The following is a 21,544-nucleotide window of genomic DNA, read 5'->3' on the forward strand; positions in this document are numbered from 1 at the left end:
TGTTTAATTAGCTCTCTAAGTGAACCATGATCGACGGAACTGAACGAACAACGAGCATCGATTCCGTTCTACTCCCGATCGCGAACGTTCACGCCGCGAAACAACGACGTTCGAGTCGGTAAAGAAACGGTGTCTTTTTTAATAATCGCTCGTATTCACGAGATTAAATCAAGCCCCGTCGTGTTTTGCGCAACGACGCGTGGAAAGTCACGAGTGCGCTCGTGTAAATGATAGCGAGCGTCGGAATGTTCCTAAGTTTGGTATGCGTCGGTTTGCGAAAATAGGGAATTTATCCCCGGAGTGACTAGCAGCGTTCCACGCGGCCGAGAGCTTCGATGTTTCCATAGAAGGATTATCGTGGAATTTTAACCGAACCTCCAGCGGTCCCAGAGTTGTCCAGAATTCTTTCGGTTAGCGAAGAAGGCGAAGCGATCGTCACGAGGGACGACACCGATTATGCAACCGGCGCTATCACAGCCTAAAACTGCTAATTTTTGAGACTGATTCAATTACATCGCCGACAATGAGTATGAACGACAAACTCGTTGGAATAGAAGAGAGATATCGTGAATAGAGTGAACGCGAGACGAGGAGGAGAAGAAAAAGAGAGAGAATCAAAGAACTAATTATGCGTGACGTCACTCCGCTGGTTTCTACAGACGAGTCGAGTGCAGCGAGTCGACTCGAGTCAAGTCACGGCAAGTGGGCCACAAGTCTATCTCTCTCTCTCTCTCTCTCTCTCCCTCTCTCTCTCTCTCTGTCTCTCCCTCTCCTTCTAGCAGAACTGCAGTCGTGGCGAAAGCTGCGTCTGCAACGAGAGTGATCTTTTTGCTATGGATGAGGTAGGAGGAGGCAAAAACTCAACTCCCAAACTTTATGGCCGGTAAATCAGTGGCACGTTAGGCTCGTTGCCATCGAGCGCCCTATTACAATTGGACTGATTAACCAAAATTAGGTCCGTTCGATCGCTAATGGAATTTTTAGAAAACCTATCTCTTATAGGCGAGGAATGTCAGCCATAATATGCGCGAGTTACTGTCAAAGTATTTCACCATTACAGTACGTAACTTTTCCCTCGACCATACTTGAAGCTTAATAATTAGCAATTAGGAAGTGCGACGTGGAAGTCTCGAATTTGAACGCGCGAGTGTCACACGCTTTTCTGGAATTCGTGGAACGTCTGAATTGGTTGGACGTCGGCCCAACGTTTCCGGAGATGGGAACTCGCAACCCGCGTTTCAAACAAAAGCGAGAAATATAGTTATAATAAATAGAGTTCTAGAACGAATGAAAATTCTATCGACAAATGGAATAATAATAAAGTAATACTTAAAGGACAAACGATTCTTCGCAAACATCCTCTGTCCTGATCATTGTTCTATAAATATATTGTACCGATTCCAATCTAAATCGCAATCATCATAGCAATTAACGCTACCGAAGATAGAGCACGAGGAACGGATAGCGATTATGTCTCGAGAAAAAAAGATGTAGCATTCTATAAGGTCGTCGTAGATTACTAAACCGATGTTATTAGAAATATCATCCATTAAGCTTCGTTTATGCTGCGAACGAAAAAACGTCCGTCTGTTATCTAGCGACTTCTTTAGACTCGATAACAAAGCAAAGGCACATTTTAATTCTATGCTTGTTGCGCAAATTATTTTTAGACTCTGGAGGTGATTTGAAACAACTTTTTCCTTAGCGAAAATGTTGTCCGAGGCTTCGTTAAGGAGATATTAAGAGAAAACCCCGACCAATCAGAGCGCGCGGATACCGGTGGACCGGCCGCGGTAGCGTATGAGCGCGGCCGCCTATTGCGTAACCTACGCCCAACCGGCAAACTCGCGCTCTGATTGGTCGGGGTTTTCGCTTAATATCTCCTTAACAAAACCTCGGACAACATTTTCGCTAAGGAAAAAGTTGTTTCAAATCACCTCCCGAACCACCCCTTTCAATGTGTTACAACATTTTTTGGACACCCTATATATACATGTCGAATCGAGTAACCTCCTCCTTTTCGAAGTCGGTTAAAAATACATTCTTCGTAAAGTTGAAAATCCGATATCCTCTAGTTATCTTTCTCGGGCGAGGCCCCTTGACACCATTTCGTTGGGGGCCCTATGCGTTACGCGTCACTTCCTGCAGCTATTGTAGTATTCTATACTTAGCCGACGAGGAGCAACCGATTAACCAATTCGGTCCGATTCGCTAATTAGTCGTTGAGAAGTGGTGGGCACCGACGGCGACGGGCCCACACGTTGGGCATTAACCGTGTCGTCAGCAGCCGTGACGAGTGGCTATTTTCAGAACCTGTGGCATTATCAAAGCGAGGTTCCACGGAGACGAGTATAATAGACTCACGTGATTCATGCCGTTCCATGCCGCCTGGTAGCGCCTGCATACATGCATGCGCAGATAAAGAATGTCGGCCAGGTATATACGATCGTCGCCCGCGATAGTCCAATTATCGCCGGGTTATTCTCGCGCGTCAAGCGGCCAGATTATTTACAAGCATCGATGGCGACTTCCATATAAATTCTGGCAGTTCCACCGCGTCTGTTGTTCAACCCGAACGAAATAGGGAGGAGGAAGCCACGCGGCGGCATACAAATCTTTTTGCACCTTGTTTGAGCCTCCTCCTCGAACGTGATGATATTTAAGTCTCTATAAATATTCCGGCGCCTATAAGTTACCATTTCGAACGTTCGTTATTCCTTCTCGAAGATTCTTCTGGTATTTATAATCGTAATATTCAACGGGTATATCTGTCGGTTATGAAACCAAATTAAATTAAAATAAATTAAATTAACGAAGTAGAATGTACAAGATAAAATATAAGTAAACGCGCATAATTTTGAGAACTCTAAGTAATCTAGTACTGTGATCTACTAGCGAGTACGAATACAAATGAACAATAAGAAGAAATGCCGTTAACCTACCGCGAATGAACGCGGAATAATTAACAATATAAATCGCGATCCGTCCATAATGGGAAAAAATAATTTCTTCGTTTAAAGGATATCACACGCGATTAATGGCGGTGTCCGTGGATATTTATAGTGATTCAGATCAAAGCACCGTCACGAAACATAATTCACTAAATCATGCGTGCGCGTAGGTCGACTATAAATACGCGAAGCAGAGATAGAGTTATGCGAGCCGTATCCTTTCTTCCCAGGTATGCAATCTAAGATCAGGAAAACTATGCACACCGTGCGTTTTACGAGTATTTCTCTTCTTTTTTTTTCTTCTTCTTCTTCTTCTTTTAACGCGCAGTCAGCGTATACTAATACAATCGAGAAATTGCCACGTAACGTTACACATTCGCGGAATACTTAATATGTAACTACTTGTTACGCATGGCCATTACGCACGCTCGTTGTCGCAATTACGCATTATTGCGTTGCAATGATTGGTAACAGTAAAGCAAATGCTGTCGTTACATATTTGATAACGTAACGGAGGGATGATTATGCGTAAGAAAACAAATGGAATAACGATACCTCGATTCAATCTCTTGGATAAATACAGATTCAGATGAAACTTTATCGACGCAAGCGAAATATAAATGCATCCATTGGGTAGCAATAGATCGCTGCATTTATTTACTCTCCATTAATTAAGAATGATTCAACGACTGTTATCGTTGGATCTATCTTCAAATTGTTAACGATCATTGATGTTTCAAGAGATCCCAGTTTCGGTCGAATTGAGGCAATGCTGAGATAGCAAAACAAATCGTAGCGAAGTAAAATAAATGAACGAAAGCTGCCGCAATTTAATCGGCGCGCCGCGTCGGGCGTTAAGCGCTATAAAATAACAGGCAAGCCTGAAATATTGTCATATCATTCGAATATCAAGGATACTCTAAACATTATACGATTAACGGAGTTTAATTGCACGCATTGTTATTTAAAAATGACGTACGAAATCAAACGTTGGTGAATTAACTTCACTGGTGCACGAACAACCCATCGTACGATTCATTTTGAAAAATCCACTTTTAGAAATTACTAATTAGTAAATTATTCCAATTCTATTCAGCAATTCTGATCGCCTGATATCGCAGCAGGAGAATGATTAAGACATTTGAGAAAAAATCGTATTACTCCCAGTCGGGGCTTAATTAAGTTAAGACGATTTATATTTCGAGTACGATAGCACATTTCGCAGAGGTTTGTTCGATGGGAAGTTTCGAGACGCGCGAATCGCGAATTATGTAAAACTTTCGAAGCCGGGAACGCTGTAGAGTCCGAGAGTTTGTGGTCTTTTGTAGAAGACACAGTCGTTTGCCCCAGTGCATTAAATGAGGCCATTAAAGATCCGTTTGTGTTATCGAGAAACGAGTTTCAAGCGCGGTGAAGAAATAGAAGAGAAGCGAGGGGGGACGAAGAGGGAGCTAGGTGCGACCGGTCTATGGGATTCTCAGCAGCGTCATGGGACGTCGTAGCAGGTGCTCCAATCACCTATCTTCCTTCGCAAACTACGCCATGATCCATTCTCTAAGAAATCATAGTTGATTTGTTAGTTATTTAGTTTATCGGAGCGCATAATCGTGTCCTCGACCTCAACGCTTGATTCTTTCCTATTTGTTTATTTGATTTGTCTACACCATACAGAGTGTTTTCGCTGAAAAATTCGATTCGACGAACCAAAGGTATATTCGTGCGTTCCTCTAGTTACTATCTAATTATAGGAGTTTCTGACAAATAATAGTTCGTAATAACAGGACGTAATCGTGCTGGTGTTTTGGCCGCGACAGTGCATCGTTACATCCTGTTCGTTAATTAATTTTAAATGTACGCATTATTTTCTTCTCGGTCACGTACACACACGCAAATTAAACGACCGTCGCGTCGTTTCCTGCTGATAAATTCGAAACGTTTACCAGGGAAATGTAGCGTGCATTAATTTCGTTACTCATGGAAGTTCCGAAATAAACAAATTTTCATTTTTTATTTTTAGTTGTATCTCGACGTGGTTTACGTTGAAAAAAAAAATATATATTCCTCGTACTCTTTTTACGTATCTAAATTTGTGAATTTAAATTTAATTTCAATATAAATGTAAATTCCGCTTACCTTGGGGCAAAAACAGATTGCACTTTATTAAAAAATATCCAACGTTTCGACCTTGGGTCTGGATTCTCTTCAGGAATACGATCTTCGGGGGTACGATCGCATTGTTATGCCAGAGTAACTCGAGATAAATAAAAATGTTGTATTATTTAAAAAAAACAAAAAGTGGAGGAAAATATATGTAACACAAATTCATTAATTTCGACACCTGCGACCAAAATGCGTACGGATGTACGAACTAGTGGGCGTTGGTGCACGCGTCAAGTGCAGCCGGCTGCATTCCCGGTGCAACGACCTTGAGAATTCGGCCTCGAGCGCGAAACCATTCGAGGGCAACTTCCTGCAGGGCGCGATATGGTTGTTTTGCACGGGTGCACGCGGTATTTCACGAAATCGATCGTTGGCGCGCCAACGGGTGGTGGGTAACGATGACGTCAATTTTGCATTATCTTTCCAGGCACTTCCCACAGTGCGATGGGCAAACGTGACGGATTTAAAAACAAATCGCGCGAGCGCACCATAGGCGACGTTATATTTCGTCGCGGTCATGAAATTAGAATGAAAAATTATGAGAAGGTTTTACCGTGGGACTCGAAATTCACGATCTTCTGATCTTATCCCTGTTCAATATTATTTTTGGTTGTTTTATGTCGTAACACCTGGATGCGTCGAAACGATAAGCAAAATCGACGATAAGACGGGTCCTTGCTTGGTCTGAAATGTAGGGCGATCATCCAAGGTAACATATACAGATTTCTAGCAAACAAAACGGTGCAAGGTCGAACAGGCCGAGCAAGTCAAACGTTTACGCGGACGTACTGCGATAATATCGGTACAAGTATGAGTTCTGTCAACGGAGAACCATGAGAACCAAAATGGCACAAGTTTAAAAATAAACTATGATACGTACAAAATGAATTGGACGTGCAAAGTAATTAACTACGAAATATATATATAAAAAAAAGATAAAGGAATAAATGCAGTGTTTGCAAACACTCCGAGCTCCAAGGCAGTCCGTTCCAGATTAGTGGCAGCGATTCCGAGAAAAATGGAAGAATATAATTGTTTTATCTTTTTTCTCAGAATCGTGCCTAGCGTAGCGGGCTCATCAGTAATCTTTTATCAAAGCAGTTAATTGCTCTTTGTACCGAGGCGCTCTAAAACGTTCGTTCATTAAAAACCACACCCCGACGCGAATCAAAGCAACAGAACAGTGATATGGCGTGCGTTGCACCGTGACAAAAGGCTCGCATAACGAACCAACCGATGTCTAAAATTAGCACCTGATCCTGACCTGGGTTTCGATCGTATATATCTCGGGTGTCAAAATGCGTACCGAATTTCAATCGTGCGCTTTTAAATGCTGCCCATCGCGTCGTTCGGATCGTCGAGTCCCTCTGTTCCGTTTACGGGCACGTGTAAATTTTCGTTCGAACGTAAATAAAGATAAAATCGATTCGTTTCAAGTAATAGAACTATTACCATTCTCCTTTCTCGAACAATGAAAACTTCGAGTCGAGAAGTTTCTTCGATTACTCAGATTTTAACCGCGATGAGAACACAATGACTTATGTTTATCAACAAGTAATTAGTTCCGTTCGTCATCGACTTGTCTAAGCTAATCTATCGTTCAGCTGATAAACATTCCATCGTGCGTTTCTCCGATAGAGATAAGATCGATGGGACTCTCATCTTTGGAGAAATCAACGAGCAAATCGATTGTTCGCAGCGAGTAATTTCTTGGATGTAGCACAGAATTGGGTAGATTTTTATTTCGCCAACGGAAATTAATTTATAGAATTGTATTTTGTCGACGTCGCCAGTGTGCTTGTTCTTATCATCGCCGCGTTCGAGTCGTGAAAAATTACCGATCGAGCACAATAGCCTCCGCGAGATGTCGAAGGAAAAATCCATTTCGCAATAGACGCGAGTTTCTGTCGGGACTAGCTGCGGCGAACGTGGAGGTGCAGTCAAACGTATCGCGTTTTGCGAGACTAATGCAACGCCTACCATGGGCGCCAGTCTTAGAAAGTGGAATGCAGACCTCCGATGAGAGTGGAAGTCTAGCGCCATCGACGCACACGCTGTTGAGAGTGCTGAGCCATCAACAACACCACTCGCGAGGGAACTGTTACGCTGGATCAAGTGTTACGCACAGATTTTGATCGAGCATCGTACAGTCGCCCGTGAAAGTATCCAGATAACCGACGACAATCGCAGAATGTGCATCTTAGGCATAACTCTAGGATCACTTTCGCGAGTTTCATTCGAACGGTCATGCCAGGCATCGTACGCAATTTTTGGAGCGTGCAACAAAAATTACACTTTACATCACGCAATCGCGTCGTATATCGAATTTTCCCATCCACAGTTACGGAAGTATTCGGTTTTCCAATGGAAATTTATTCCGTCCGAGAAGCCAATATAATCTATTCATCTATTAATAAAATTGTCCGTTATTTACGCAACGCAAACAAGAAACAGACTTTCGTTTGCTAATATACCGAATGAAAGCAAACGTTATTTTTACTTCCGTAGCTCGCGACACCCACGCAATTTTATTCGATCGTTCGCCGTTTGCCACTTCAGCCTTCGAAAAATCGAGCCGCAAAGTAAATAAACGAACGTTGCTTCGCGCCAAGTGTGCGCGAAATTAGATCGTCATATTCGTCTGCGAAGCGGTGCTTTATAAATTTACAGTTCGCCATTACGATGATAAGGGTAAACATCTGAAAATAAGACACAATGGTCCCGGATAGTCGTGATTATTTCCGAAAGCGAAAAGAGAATCTTGTCTTCTACATCTCTACTCGCAGAAAAACCTGGGACATCGTGCGTACCCGTATGCGTTCGTAAAACGCATTTATGAATGCAAATAAAACAGACGACCGAGCGCAATGCTATTTTTGCATCGTTTGCGTTTCAACATTGTCTTTCCAGGTAAAAATACCTCGATACTTCAAACTGTCCGACGAATGCAACTCGTCGTTTTGCAGTTTGGCATAGAGGGAGAAAGATACTTCGGCGAGATAGATTCGTCATTTTCGACGCGGCAAGGGTTAATCTCATGCAACGAACCAGGGGAAAACCGTTCGTCTCTATATGTACGCTTGAAAACGAATGACAAAGGCGAGACGAAAAAGGAATTTGAAATGACGATGATTCACACTTTTTGTGGAAATAAAGGTATCCTGGCGTGTGAATCGTGTCGAGCAGTTTTATAAAACCTTCTCGACTCTTTGTTTCGTTAGGAATTTTAATGATCTAACAAATATTAAGGTTTTTTTTATTTTCACGTTTTCATTCTTCAGTTACGAGAAGTTTCGGTCACGTTTCTAACAAAATTTACGTATACAAATAGCCGAATAAATTTTCTGAATTAATTAAGTAAAAAAGCTCACCAGTAGCGTCGATTTTTTGCCTTTATTTATGTTTAAAGAGAAGAAGAGAACGCGAGGTGATTGTACAGGTATTTCTATATTTGAAAAAGAAATTTCGCAAGGGGAATCGATGATACATTGGAGAATTGCATTAAGAGTCAGTCTTATTTACCGAAGCTAAAGCTACGCCTACCATAAGCGCCCGCCTTAGAATATGGAATGTAAATCCGTGAGGATCGCAGGAGAGCCTAAGCGCCGGGCTTCGATACGCCCACGCTTCTTTGCATCGCGTCCCGCTCAAGTTTTTAAAAATGATCCAACGACACGGTATATTACGATTTTAAATTCGAATGATCGTGAGAGTTTTTATTTTTACGTAAATTTTCTTTGTTTGCATTTGACATAGCAAGTGGTCAAATAAGAAATTGATATAAGGTGTGGCGATGGCCTGGTGGGAAAAAGTTGCAAACAGGGTCCTGTTTGAATACGGTAGAAATATAAAATAAAATGTATAATCGAGTGGAACGCGGTTTAAGAAAAAATTCGTTGAACATCAAAACAAGGAATATCTATTTCCGTCGCAGCACTCATTTATGCGAGCGTGATTTTTCGATCGGGACTCAACTGAACGTATAATACGTTAACCTTGTTTTGTTATTCAGATACAACAGCGTTTAGAATATTAAATAACGAAACAGGATTTGCATGTGAAACGATGAAGAAAGAGGTGTTTCCAATTCCGCTCGAAAATAAATTTACGTCTGTTATTCGTCTCCCGCATAGTTTACTCGTTTTTCTTTCAATATTCAACGTTCGTGTAAACAGAGGCTTTAGTAGCTTTGTCGCGAAACCTCTTTATAATTCTCTTTACAATTCGACTATGAATTGTTTAATATCAATTCTTTCCTTTTCAATTTATTTCTTATTTATTTTATCTTACCGTGTTGGTTATACGAGTAAAATATACGAGGTTTATTATCGCTTCCGCCGACGTATAATCCTTTGGCGTGTAGCCCGCTCTGAATGTATATATAAATTATCCTTAAAAATAGCATAATTGCAATGGTGTAAATTCTGAAGGAAAACGATTAAGAAACGTAGAAAGATAAACTAACAATGATAAAATAACCGAAAATCGCACACTTATGAATTGTCGGGGATCATAAGCTTTTTTGATCGAACAATGTTCATGTTTATGGTAAACGTACGTTTATGAGACTTATCATAGAATTTTGCCTCCCAGACTTAGCATTACTGGTATACGATTTATGAGCAGAAAAATTACAAATTCAAATTAGATATCCGAAGGCCACGAAGTATGTTTCTCTTCGACGATATCGATTATCGTATCACAAAGCTAATATACATCTAACGTATATCTAAGCCATCGTCTGGGAAGATGTTAGCACGTGGATGATGCGTGGCATGCTATGCAAATATGTCGAATTCAGACGGTGCCGATAAAGATAAAAAACAAAAGCCAAAAGTGTAAATAACAAATGTTTACAGTACAGTGAAGCGTTCAGTCTGATTTACATTAATTGGAACCACAAATCATAAACAATTATCTCTTTACAAGACCTTACCCTGATGGCTATTAATTTAATCATTGTTTTAATGACCAGCAATTGCTATCTCGAAAATAAGCATTTATCTACCTTCCTTTGGTTCGAGTTATCCTCGTCAATCGAGATTAACATACTTATCGCGGTTGTACAAGCGAAAGAAACTTTTGAATAGCGTAATTACAACGGAGAAATATTCGACAAGTCCCATCCCCGGCCATAACTATGCCACGCATAGCGCGTGCTTCGCATCATAGTCTCCAGCAGCGAAAGGGTTAACGATGGATGGCGAGATGCGCATCCCAGACGCGCATCAGCGAACGAACCATGATTAAAATCAAGTGCCAAAGTCGCGCACGCGCACACTAGCGCGCCTACCAGAGCCCATTTCAAACGAATTTTCCACTTCTTTATAATGTAGCGATCATTGCTCGCTTCCAGAGCCAATTCTTGCATCTCCTTATCAATTACAAACATGTTTCCTTTATAAAGTTCTTTTAAATGTTTCCTTTGGAAGCAATTGGGTAGAAGTAAACATAGAATAAAAAACATAAGATTGAAGAAATACTGGAAGCGACAAGATGGCTTCCGATACTAAACGGAATCAAATTTTCATCTCCAATTCGTTAGATCTCTATGTCAGAGATTCGTTACTTGTTCCAACCAACCGAGAAAGCTTCAAACTGGTTTTCCCTGGTTCAATGCTTACAGCCTCGGCTATAAAACCGTGCGATTGTTTTAAAAACAACGGATTTCTTTACGTAATATCACGGAGCGAAGATGACCACTGACAAAATGTATTTGCGACATTGCGAACACTTTACGAGTCTCGGACGGGGCTACACGATGGCGAACAGCTGCCAAGAGTATGACGCGTTTGTAATATGTGTTATAGCAGAAAGAAAAAAAAACAAACACGATATAGAAAACATAATAAAAACATAATAACAGGTGGAAACCGACCTCACTGCACGATAACGCACGATAAGACCTCGTGAAACGAGCATGACGATAGAGAAACTTACTCATTTTATCCAAACAAAAAAGTAACTTGTATCATCGAACGAATAGGAACCGATTTCGATGCGCGATAAGACACGGTAAGATCATCCGCGCGAACAACGACTATGAAAAAACTTCATCTGTTTTGTTTTAATACACGTTCTCCGCGCCTGAAAGTTCAAGGAAACCCACCGAACAGAGAAAATGGATTTTCTTAAAGTTTCAGGCAGGATTGATTCTTTAAAAGGAATAGCGCATCACGTGATCCGACCTAATGCAAACAAACAAGCAGACAGCCGAGGCACGAAACTCTTCTTTCCGTGAAAACTCGTTAACCCTTTAAACGTTGGAATTCGCCAGCGTGAGGTTCATTTGCTCGTGTCTTTTCACACGGAGAGAGCGGTGTTAAATCACGACACCAATCGAACGCGAAGAAGCGAGCATGATCGAGTAAACACGCATACAGTCTTGCACGCATGCGCGGGCGTCAAGTGGTTAACCTGCAACTTAACAGTTCCGAGATAGTCCTAACGAACGATATTCCCGTCGCGACGACTCATAACCTGTCACTCGAATTTGCATCAAGATACCATTTGCTTGTTAACATGGCAATTTAATATTTCAGTATTAAGAATACGCTTTCGATCATTCAGCATTCCAATCCACTAATTCGAATATTATTACTTGGATATTGGCTTTCGAACGAGTGTCGTCAAAAATAACGAAATCGATATTCGTATACAATTGTTCGAATATCATTACTCAAGCGGTTCTGTTCAAATATTATTACATATACAACATAACCTATAAGTTACAACTTCTCAGCATGGAATAATGCAAGTCTACTTTTAACGTAAAAAACAACTCGCTTGTTCACTCGTTTATCATATTCTTTCCTTTCACTCTCAAGTGCTAATACTAATATCATCAAAGAAGTGTTTCTAATTATGTAGCTCGTTTAATTTCCCTCGTTTTCGATAATCTGAGAATCTCTATGATCTGACAGTATTCTAAACACACGTGTGTAGAACCACCTACATTGTGTTAGATATTCAATTTGGCATTAGATGTCGCTCTATTTAGATTTCTATGAAATGAGATAGGTTAGATTCGCGTCTACATGCGTACTTTTTAATATCACCTTCGAAGACGACCTAATCAAGGTCGTTACGTTAATAGATACCACGTTACGTTGAAAATTCAAATAAAAAATGTCGATAGAGTAATCTCTCGATTTGATGGACCGATCGAACAAGGTTTTCGTCAAATCCGAATGTTAGCGAAATAATCTGTATACGAGAAGCAAACGTCCATGGGAAAACAAATTATGAACAAACCGTCAAGCATAATGCACTCCGTTTTTTACATTAAGAAATGTATAAAAATGAATCACGTGAATGTAATACTCTAATACCTACACGAGATACCACATTGGAGTGACAGTTTCTAGAAATGATTCAACAGGAGAGAACCTTGTATAACACGACTATATTTTAATGTATTAGGTTGTCCCGAAAGTTTCTTTCGCGAGTTAGACTCAATTATTTTATGCGGTCGTGTTTCTATAAATAGACAATCTAATTTCATAGATACTCATGTTGTAACAGTAATGGAGCAAAATGAATCGTGCACAATTTAGTAATGTAACATAAAACATAAAATATTGTGCGTGTGTTACTTATTAATAAAGCGAAAGGAACTTTTCGGACAACCTAATATAAGAATTCTGTCGATTAAATAAAAAATCCGTTAAATCGAAATTTTGTTTTAAAGGCCTGCGGAGAGTCAACATACGTCAAGAACGAGTAGACGGGCACGGTTAGACTAATCGTCGACTCAAGTTGAAACGACTCGATCGCCTCGAAAAGGATCGATTTCCCGTAAAATCGATTTGGTGTCGAACATTCTCAGTGACTGGTTTGCACGTACGTACTTATGCGCGTGCACCTACCTGTCGCTCTTGTCGACAACCGTCAGCGAGGCAAATTCCTGGAGCGGCGGCTCCGCGGAGATCCCCTGTGCCCTCTGCTTCCTGGGTCGCGGTTTCGTCGGCGTCAGGGGTGACTTGAAGGGTAACACGCTGAGGAACTTGTCCAGGTGGCTTCGCAGCTCCTGTATCTCGGCGTCGCGACGACAGAGGATCGCCTCGAGCTCGGCGATCCTCTCATCTTTTACGCGCAACAACTCCTGGAGCTCCCTGAGGGTGCCCATCGTCGTGATCGCGTTGGCACCGGTGACGTTCGGGATGGCCCTCTGGCCGGCGGCGACCACGGTCACGGCGCCGTGTGTCGGCAGCTGCGAGGCGTCCTCCTCGTCGGCGAGCCGCTGCTGCGTCGACGAGAAGCACAGGGAGTCGAAGCACACGCGCATAGACACGCAGGCGTCGCCAATCGGCACTTTGCACTTGGTACCCTCGTTCATTCAACCCGTAACGAAACAGCCGCGATGAAGAAACAGGAGCCGCGACGAGAAGCGCGACCCGGACGGTGCGTCGTCGGCTCGCTCTACTCCACGATTCCGCGCTCTCCAACGCTGGAGGACCAACGTTCTCCACCGTCTCCCATGACGAGCTCCCGACGAGTGAGCCCGTCTCGCTTCCTCTCACCGTGCACGGCGCATGCTCTCTCCCTCGCGGCATCCCCCACTCTTACGCAGTAACGGCAGCGCACCTCGTCTCTCCTGCGTACCTTCTTGTTCTTCCCACAGTGCTGTTCGGTCTCTCTCCTCGAACGGTTCGACTCTTTCTGGTTCTACATGTCACTGTGGCTGTCTCGCTCTGGCTTGCGATCTATGCGCGAGTGCTTCCTCTCTTCGCCTTCTGTCTTCATTCTTCCGAGGGTCTACGCTTTTCCGGTTGCTCCTCTTTACTGCCGCCGGTATTCCTCCTACGACTCCGACAACGGTGAGTGAAATATCGCTTTTAATAGTTAATCGTAAATCGTTTCTGTACACGTGAAAATTGGCTACTTTATTTGTTGCGACGAGGTTACGAAGTAGCGTTCGAAAGTCGTACTTGGTTCGTGGTGTACCGAAAAGGGATGTGTAAATTTCGTAAATGATTAGAAATGTTTGGAGAACATAAAGTTTTTTGCTCATAATGCCTTTTGCTTTCTTGACGAGTCTCGTTTTTTCGCATTACCGCGATCCTCCATTTTGATTCGCTTCGCGCCAAGCGATTGCCACGACATCTGCCTCCTTCGACTCCGTTGAAAAGGTCGATGCGGGCAACTGATTTCTTTATCGGCCGATTTCGTTCTTTTCGATGCAGAAATTTCTACAAAAGGATCGGTTAACGTACTCTTTCTCGTATTTTTAAAGGTAATCGTTTCATTAGAAATTACTCGAGTTTTCCTTAATTTGAAAAATAGACGTAGTCAGTGGTACCTGGAGTAAATTACGTTAACGTACCGTCGTTGCTAACGATATTATTATTCTAAAAGACACTTTGGTGTTTTTGGGATTTGCCTGCTGTAATCGTATTTTGAGTAGCCGTGTAAATAAATTACCGCAACAGCGCTGTCTGTATTTATTTTGGATCGAGGCAAGCAGATTTTTACAACGCATTTCTGGCATATCACGCCACGCCGTGGTTGCGTGGAACGAATCTTCTGCACCGTGATTTTGTCCAGGTCGGTAATTCAGTATAGTCATCTCACCAGTCCTGATTGCGTGTTTCAAGCATGATAACAAAGCATATGTATTGAGAATTAGACAAGATATCGTAATCTTAGCATCTTCGTTTCGGTACAGTCGTAAATTTGTTCCACGCGAAATATAATTACGTAACTGTAAAACCGATTACCGCAAACGTACGGTTAGAACTAAATAAACGAAAATGCTTCGCGTAAGCGATTTATCAATTGATAAATATTTACGCTCGACCGCTTTCACGAGGTTTTAAGATTAGAAATTTCTTCTGTCGCAAGTTCAATTTTAATGTTTGGCTAAAACAGCGTTTAGTATGAAATATGAGTCACATTGATTAGTGATAGAGAAAGATCGAGTTTTAATAGGCGAAGACACGCGGTACAATTGAAGTGGAATTTCACGAGCAGTCGTTCGTTCTGCAGCAGACACGAGTGAGGTTCGCCCGCCATTTATGTGCGTCAGATCTCTAGAGATGACGCCACGTGGTTTGCTGACCTTATTGCATTACATTATAGCAGTTATTTCGATTGAACCGATTAAAATCATAGGATCCGATAGCCGTGCTTTATCGATTTAATTTTTAAATAGTTTGGAATGCTTGCTTCGTATATCAATTAATCGAGCGAACCGAACGGAGAGCAGCTTTATTGAGCACGATTTGTTCGTAAGATAGATTATGATTCTCGTGAGATTAACGCGTTGAAGTATTTACCACGCGTTGTTTTACGTAGCTATTTTAATTCGCCTCGTATCCGTAATAATTTACCGTCGATAATGTACGCCTGACGTTAGAGTGTCTCGGATAAATAATTAAGAACGTTCGCAGAATTCATTTGACCCGATCGACCTTGTATCCAAGTTAGATCCGTTTTTAGTGTTTCAATCATTCCCATGTGAAATTGAAGTTGCGCAATTGATTTCACTCGGTCAGTTATTTACCACCAACACACCGTATCTCGTGCACGATCTTGCCAACTGTTTGTAAACACTTTCGTAACACTCTATATCAATTTCATTGATAAGAACGGCATTGACCGACAATTTCTGGAAACATTTTTCGCGAGAACGATATAACACAGAGTATGTTAAGAGAACGAAATTCTAAAACGAGAGGATTTTTTAACAAAATAAAAAAACTGCTCCGAGACTTCATTTCGTAACGCAATATTCGACTACCTTTTAGCAAATTACAACCCCAAAGGTACAAGTTACGCGTCAAACGTAAACGTGTCGCACTGTAAAAGTGCGAAGCGTGACTATATTGCTTGCAATTAGTTGAGAATCGACGGTGTTAAATCGAAATCGGTCAACGTTATTTCGTGACTCTTATTAGACGGTCTCTACGAAGGCCAGCGTTGACGAACTCGAAGAAATTGACCCGCGACTCTCGTCGCGTCCGCGCGTGCGCAGAAGGGGGGCACAGCAGTTAAATGTATGAAAATAAATTGAAAGACTGGCCTCGGGCGAGCGATCGGGTATTGTCTCTGGCGTCTCGACGGCTATATAGTTACCGCTATAGAGTTATCCCGAATCGAACGCCTGGAGGGAGTCGGGACTGGTAATAGCCAGGCTGCTGCTCGGGGAACCGTAATGTCATAATAGAATAGCGATGTTAGTAATACCATCGCGATGCACCAGCGTAGGCAACCGGCCGATTGACTGGTCCGCACGGGAGAGGCCCAATTTGCATCGCATTGTGTACTCGTTACGCCTTCGTCCAGGCCTCTACGCGTCTACGTGCGCCTCGGCGCCGAGCCACGCGACGAAAACAGTCATGGCCGTCGCACGCCATGCCGAAATACCCCAAAAAATCACCAGTACTCGAAACAGCTCGCGAACTCGCGCGAACATTTTTCTATAAAGCTTTTTCTGGCGGTTGGTTACGAATCTGATACGGTGACGAATTTAATTATCGTTCTAGAAAATAAGTGTTCCATTAAAAAAAAAAAAAACATTCCACTGGCCACAAATTTCATGGTTCCAAAGTGATTTTTCACCCGCTTAGCATCGGTAGTGTACAAGAATTTGTTTTCGATAGGGAAAATTCTCGAGTGTCGCTCCTCTTTTTTCTTCTTTAGTTTTGATCAGCTTTTCAGGCTGTCGGCCCCAGTGTGCGTGGGGCGTCGGCGTCGGCGCGCAGAGAGCATCCCCGACGTCGAAACCGCCGCCGTTCCAGCAATCAGCGCCCTGGGAGAACCGTGGAAACCGCGGAAACCCCTAACTCGATTATCGTTTCTGGCATCGTTATCGTTATTAGTCGCTCCATCGCCCGGATAACGCGCACGGGAGAGCAACCTCGTCTCTCTCGACGCTCTATCCCCCTCCCCCCCCTCCCCCTCCCCCTCCCACAGGCACGTTGGTCCTTGCGCTTCGTTCTTTTCGATCTCGGGATTTCAATTTTGCTTTACGTCTCCGGATGTCAGTTTAGAGTTTTCATGATTTTGTTTGCAAGACGTAGTAATCGACATAGGCACTTGAAATTTGGCGTATTTTGTTTTGAAAGTCCTGCGTATTTTGATTTTGAAAGTCACGGAGCGATTTGTGTCCTCCCCGATGGTTCGAATCAAGTTCTGCTTTGTTTATTTATCGCGAGTCGAGAAACGTACTTCTTGGGCCAAAGAAAGACGTTGGGTTTATCCATTGTCCATTAGCCACTCGTAAACCGCATGCGACGTAAAACATCCAATGAAACTTCTTCCAGTAACTCATTCAATTGATTACTCAAGAAATTGACATAAGATTGACCCGTTAACCTCCCATCAAGGAAAACAGGTCCGATTACATTATCGCCAATTATCTCTGCCCGTACATTTACACTGAATTGTTATTGGTAACTCGATTTTCTTGTAGCCAATAGCGAGCACTGTTCAAGATCGTAGAACACGTTTGCGTAAATCTTCGAAGGTACACCTTGTAGAATATCTCGTCGACGGGAACACGTAAAGTTATAAACGCATATTTGTATCGTCTAAGCGCATCGAGCTCATTTTGGCTCGTTTATTAGCCGTAGTAATTAATACCGTCCCTTTCCACGGCAAGCTCGCCATTTATTTATTTACAAAGTAAATCCGTACAACTTTATCGAGAGTTCCATTTGAATTTCCCTCCGTTTCCTCTTTTTTGCTCTTTCTTTTTCAGCGTTCTCCGCCTCTATTTACGCGATCGCGTCGTTACGGTACTTTGTCCTAACACGGTGCAATCTGATTATACGCTTTGTCAAAGCTTTAGCACCCGGGAGGGTTGATACCTTCGCATCGGCGCCGAATTACGTGCGACCGAACGATCAATTAAATGCTAACTTCGTTCGGCTCGTCTCGAATCCTGTTTTCCCGAAATCTAAGGACATCCCAGCGTCGATCATCGATCGATGCCATCGGCTTTCACGAAAGATTTCGTTTTACGTTTACATACAACGGCTGCGAACTTGTAACAAGATCTTTGCTTTAATCGAGGGGCAGGTGAGGTGACTTACATACTTGACGCGTTTTGTGCCGACTCCGCGGACGCGAAACGTTTTATCCTCTCTCAATTTCGTCCCTCCCTCTTCCGTCCTTCTCGCGATGCGGCGTGCACGCTCACGGAAATTCTTTGAAAAACTACTCTGGAAAATTGGAGCCGCGGAAGGAGCGAACGAAGCGGCCGAATGAATAATAAATACGGTTATCGTTTAGTTGATATTTTGAGGGGGTACGGACGGCTGGAGGCCGGATCGAGGGATCGAGGGCGTCGCGGACGGAGGGGGGAGAGTGAAACGGAAATAGGGGTTGAGTTATGGTGCGAGAGAGCGAGATGGAGCGAGGGATCAAAGCGTCATTTCTTTAGGGGGCGCGTAAGGATGTTTCTCCTGCATTTTTATGCTCCTTCATTGGCATCGAGCTGCCTCGATCGCCGACGGAATCATTTTATAGTATCATTCGAGAGAGTGCTTTAGAATTTTATAATACTTTTTTCGATCGATCCACCGGAAATCGTACCATCGAATTTTACGTGATTTTAACTCAACTGTGGAATATAACATTCGTTACATTAAGTGTAGAAGGTATAGCCCTCTCGTTATTTGTCACTTTGTTAATTACGTTATCCGTTCTTACAAAAGAAGTTAAATTAAGTTCCTCTATGGACTTCCCTGTCGCGGTATTCTTCCCTCGGAATTTCTTTTCGCTCGTCGTGCTCCAAAACTAACGCCTCTCTTATCAGAAATTTATTTCGCCTTCTCGACTCTCGGACGTCAATCCTTGTCAGAATATGCCAGGTTATACGTTCTTTTCTGTTTTTCCTTTAATTTCCCTCCTCTTCTTATTCTATACTCTTTTTATTCCATCCTCGACGTTTCTTCATCTTCCCAACACACCGTTGCGTCCCTCAGGGGCTGCAGCTACGCTTGATTGTAGCTACAATCAGCTACATACAGGTTCGCATTAATTTCTATCGTACATCGATTACTAAAATACCCGTCTAATACAATTCTATTCGAGCGAAGAATATACGTGTTACTTTCGCAAGAGTCTCCGCGAGTAATAGTTAAGAAATAACGAGATAGAGATACGTTTCCCACAATCTTCAGGGGGTGGGGTGGTTCAAACAATTTTTCGACGCATTCCACATCCCTCCAGACGTCAATCTGTGTCAGAAAGTTCATACCGACGTTCTTTGTGCTTTTTCTCTAATTCCACCCTTCCCCGTGCTCTCATTTCCTGCACCCTCCGAATGCCAAGACTCCGGCGTTGATCCTCTTCCCGTCTCGCGTTCCCTCTGTGTCCAAGTCCCCGAGGATGAAGGGATCAGAGCAGAAAGAGATATGGATTGACACTCGAATTCCTCCGGTAAAGGATACGCCGCGTTCCACCGGTCATTTTTCTTATCTCTAGTCGCGGTCTAACAAACTGGGTTCATCAAAATCGACACCGATCGTCCATTTCTAGCGCGCAAGTAGACTCGAAACTCGTCGATGCAATTTGTCATTTTAAGGCTCGAGTTGCTGTTGATATTACGCTGTTAATATTCAAGTTTATTCGAACAAGACACTTGACCAGTCCTTGGGCAGAAATTTGTATTCCGAATGTCTAAATCTCTATTTTTAGAAACGCAATTTTTGTTTTAGCGAATTGTAGAGAAGAATTCTTGGTTCATTCTTGCTCGGTTAATTCGCAGGTGAATTGATATTTCGAAAAGCTACCGTCTGCCCGAGTGGCAGGATTATAGCGAGCAGCAGGCTTTGAAAAAGAAACGAACCGACGTGGAACGTAGAACCGCAAAGAACATCGGGTTCTCCTTCGAGCTGACAACTTCCTCGGATGTTTGATACGGTGACACGAGAAATGCCGCGTTAAATCATCTATCGCCCCCAAATTCACCCCTGTAGCGCCACCGGGAACCTTAAGTCTCGAGCTGTCTGTCCTACGTCACTCAGAAGCTGTTCTACCAGGTTACGAACCACCCCTGCGTGGCTTTTCACCCTTAAAACAGCGTGTTTACGACTAATCACCTCACGAGGGCAATTTATTAAAAAGACACCGTCCCTGGCGACACGCTGACCTTGTTTACGCGCTTCTCTTTACTTAATGTAACACGCTATCGCCCCGATGGATCGTCAATGTTCCTCTGCGAGATAAAAATAATTGTTCCGGAATCGTATTCGAAGAGTTTTATTCGCGTCATCGAAATTCGATGGAAACGGCTTTTTGGTCAGAGATACTTTGTAGTTTAATTTATGTTTTTCTCATTTGTTTGCCCCTCGCGAGTATAATTTCTCTAAAATTCTTTAATCTCGAGCTCATAAACATATCGACCTTCGTAACCGAAGTTTCGCGTATTCGACGCGTGTACGCTATTAATAATACAAAGGTAAATTCGCTTCGCAGGCTGCACCTTGTTTTCATAAATGCAATATAATATTTAGTATTTTTTGCGCGTTCAACAACGGTCAATTCGTTAACGCGGTAATTTGCTGTTAATTTCGAGAAATTAAAAGCGAGTTTCGAATGAAAGGACTCCAACGAACGCAACGTTATCAATACTCTTATTAAAAAATTCACACTCCCCGATGTCGAGACAAATTTCATACACGCAATTTAAAACGAAACGGGTCCGATGAAGCTCGGGACCTATGCCCCGGTAACAAAAATATTCCGAAAAAGATGATTCCCTAGCAGGGACGAAACGTGAATAAATAGGAAACGAAGACAGAAATTGCGACGATTTCGCCGTCGCGAGTAAACGACGTGACAAAGAAGTTGAGCTTACAAGCGGATGGTAAGAAGGTTGACCCAACATAAGGCATTATTGCCCCCGCGTCGAAGTTGACGGGACGAGCGAGGGGATGGAAATAAAAGGAAGGAGCAACAAAGCAGTCGAAGCTGGAAGCCGATCCGGCGCGTTTCAGGGAAAGAATTCCAAGTCGCCCTTCGACGTGGAAGCTTCCAAGCACACCCCCGCCCCTCGACGCTGCAAGCACAACCATGAACCACCACCACCGTCGCCGCCGCCACCACCACTACCGCCGCCACCGCCACCGCCACCCACCTTCTGCCCTTCTTCGCTCTCTTTCTCCACCCCGCCATCCCCTTTGCTCTATCCATACCAGAGGCTGGCTGACGTTCCCGCAGGAGGAACATGGCTCCCAGGCAGGAACCATCCTTCCAGCCCCCGCTCTCAGCCCCCCGCTCGTCCCGTTTTCTCCGACACCCCCACCCACGGCGCCTGGTTGGCCCCTCGTTGCATTTTAAATCAAAGCCCCGGAGGTAACGCAATCACCAAGCATCACGACGCTTCCACAATTTTCTACTTTAAGCTACTTTATGTATTAGTACCCCTCCCGCGGCCTCTCTCTCTCTCTCTCTCTCTCTCTCTCTCTCTCTCTCTCTCTCTC

The 21,544-nt window shown here is 43.1% G+C and overlaps 2 protein-coding genes across 2 annotated transcripts in view; one reads left to right on the forward strand and one right to left on the reverse strand.

Moving 5' to 3' along the window:
• The window catches only part of LOC128878708 (cGMP-dependent protein kinase, isozyme 2 forms cD4/T1/T3A/T3B), a 43,343-nt gene extending 29,752 nt beyond the window's left edge, over positions 1-13,591 (reverse strand). Inside the window, exon 1 of the mRNA XM_054127149.1 lies at positions 12,980-13,591. Coding sequence (XP_053983124.1) covers positions 12,980-13,449 — 470 coding nt within the window. The 5' untranslated portion in view covers positions 13,450-13,591. The remainder of the gene's footprint in view (positions 1-12,979) is intronic.
• A 141-nt stretch (positions 13,592-13,732) lies between these two features.
• LOC128878709 (paired mesoderm homeobox protein 2B) overlaps positions 13,733-21,544 on the forward strand; it is a 53,092-nt gene continuing 45,280 nt past the window's right edge. Inside the window, exon 1 of the mRNA XM_054127151.1 lies at positions 13,733-13,930. The gene's annotated coding sequence lies outside the window, so the exon portion shown is untranslated. The remainder of the gene's footprint in view (positions 13,931-21,544) is intronic.

This window comes from Hylaeus volcanicus, chromosome 6, assembly GCF_026283585.1.
Source record: "Hylaeus volcanicus isolate JK05 chromosome 6, UHH_iyHylVolc1.0_haploid, whole genome shotgun sequence".
NCBI classification, from domain to species: domain Eukaryota; kingdom Metazoa; phylum Arthropoda; class Insecta; order Hymenoptera; family Colletidae; genus Hylaeus; species Hylaeus volcanicus.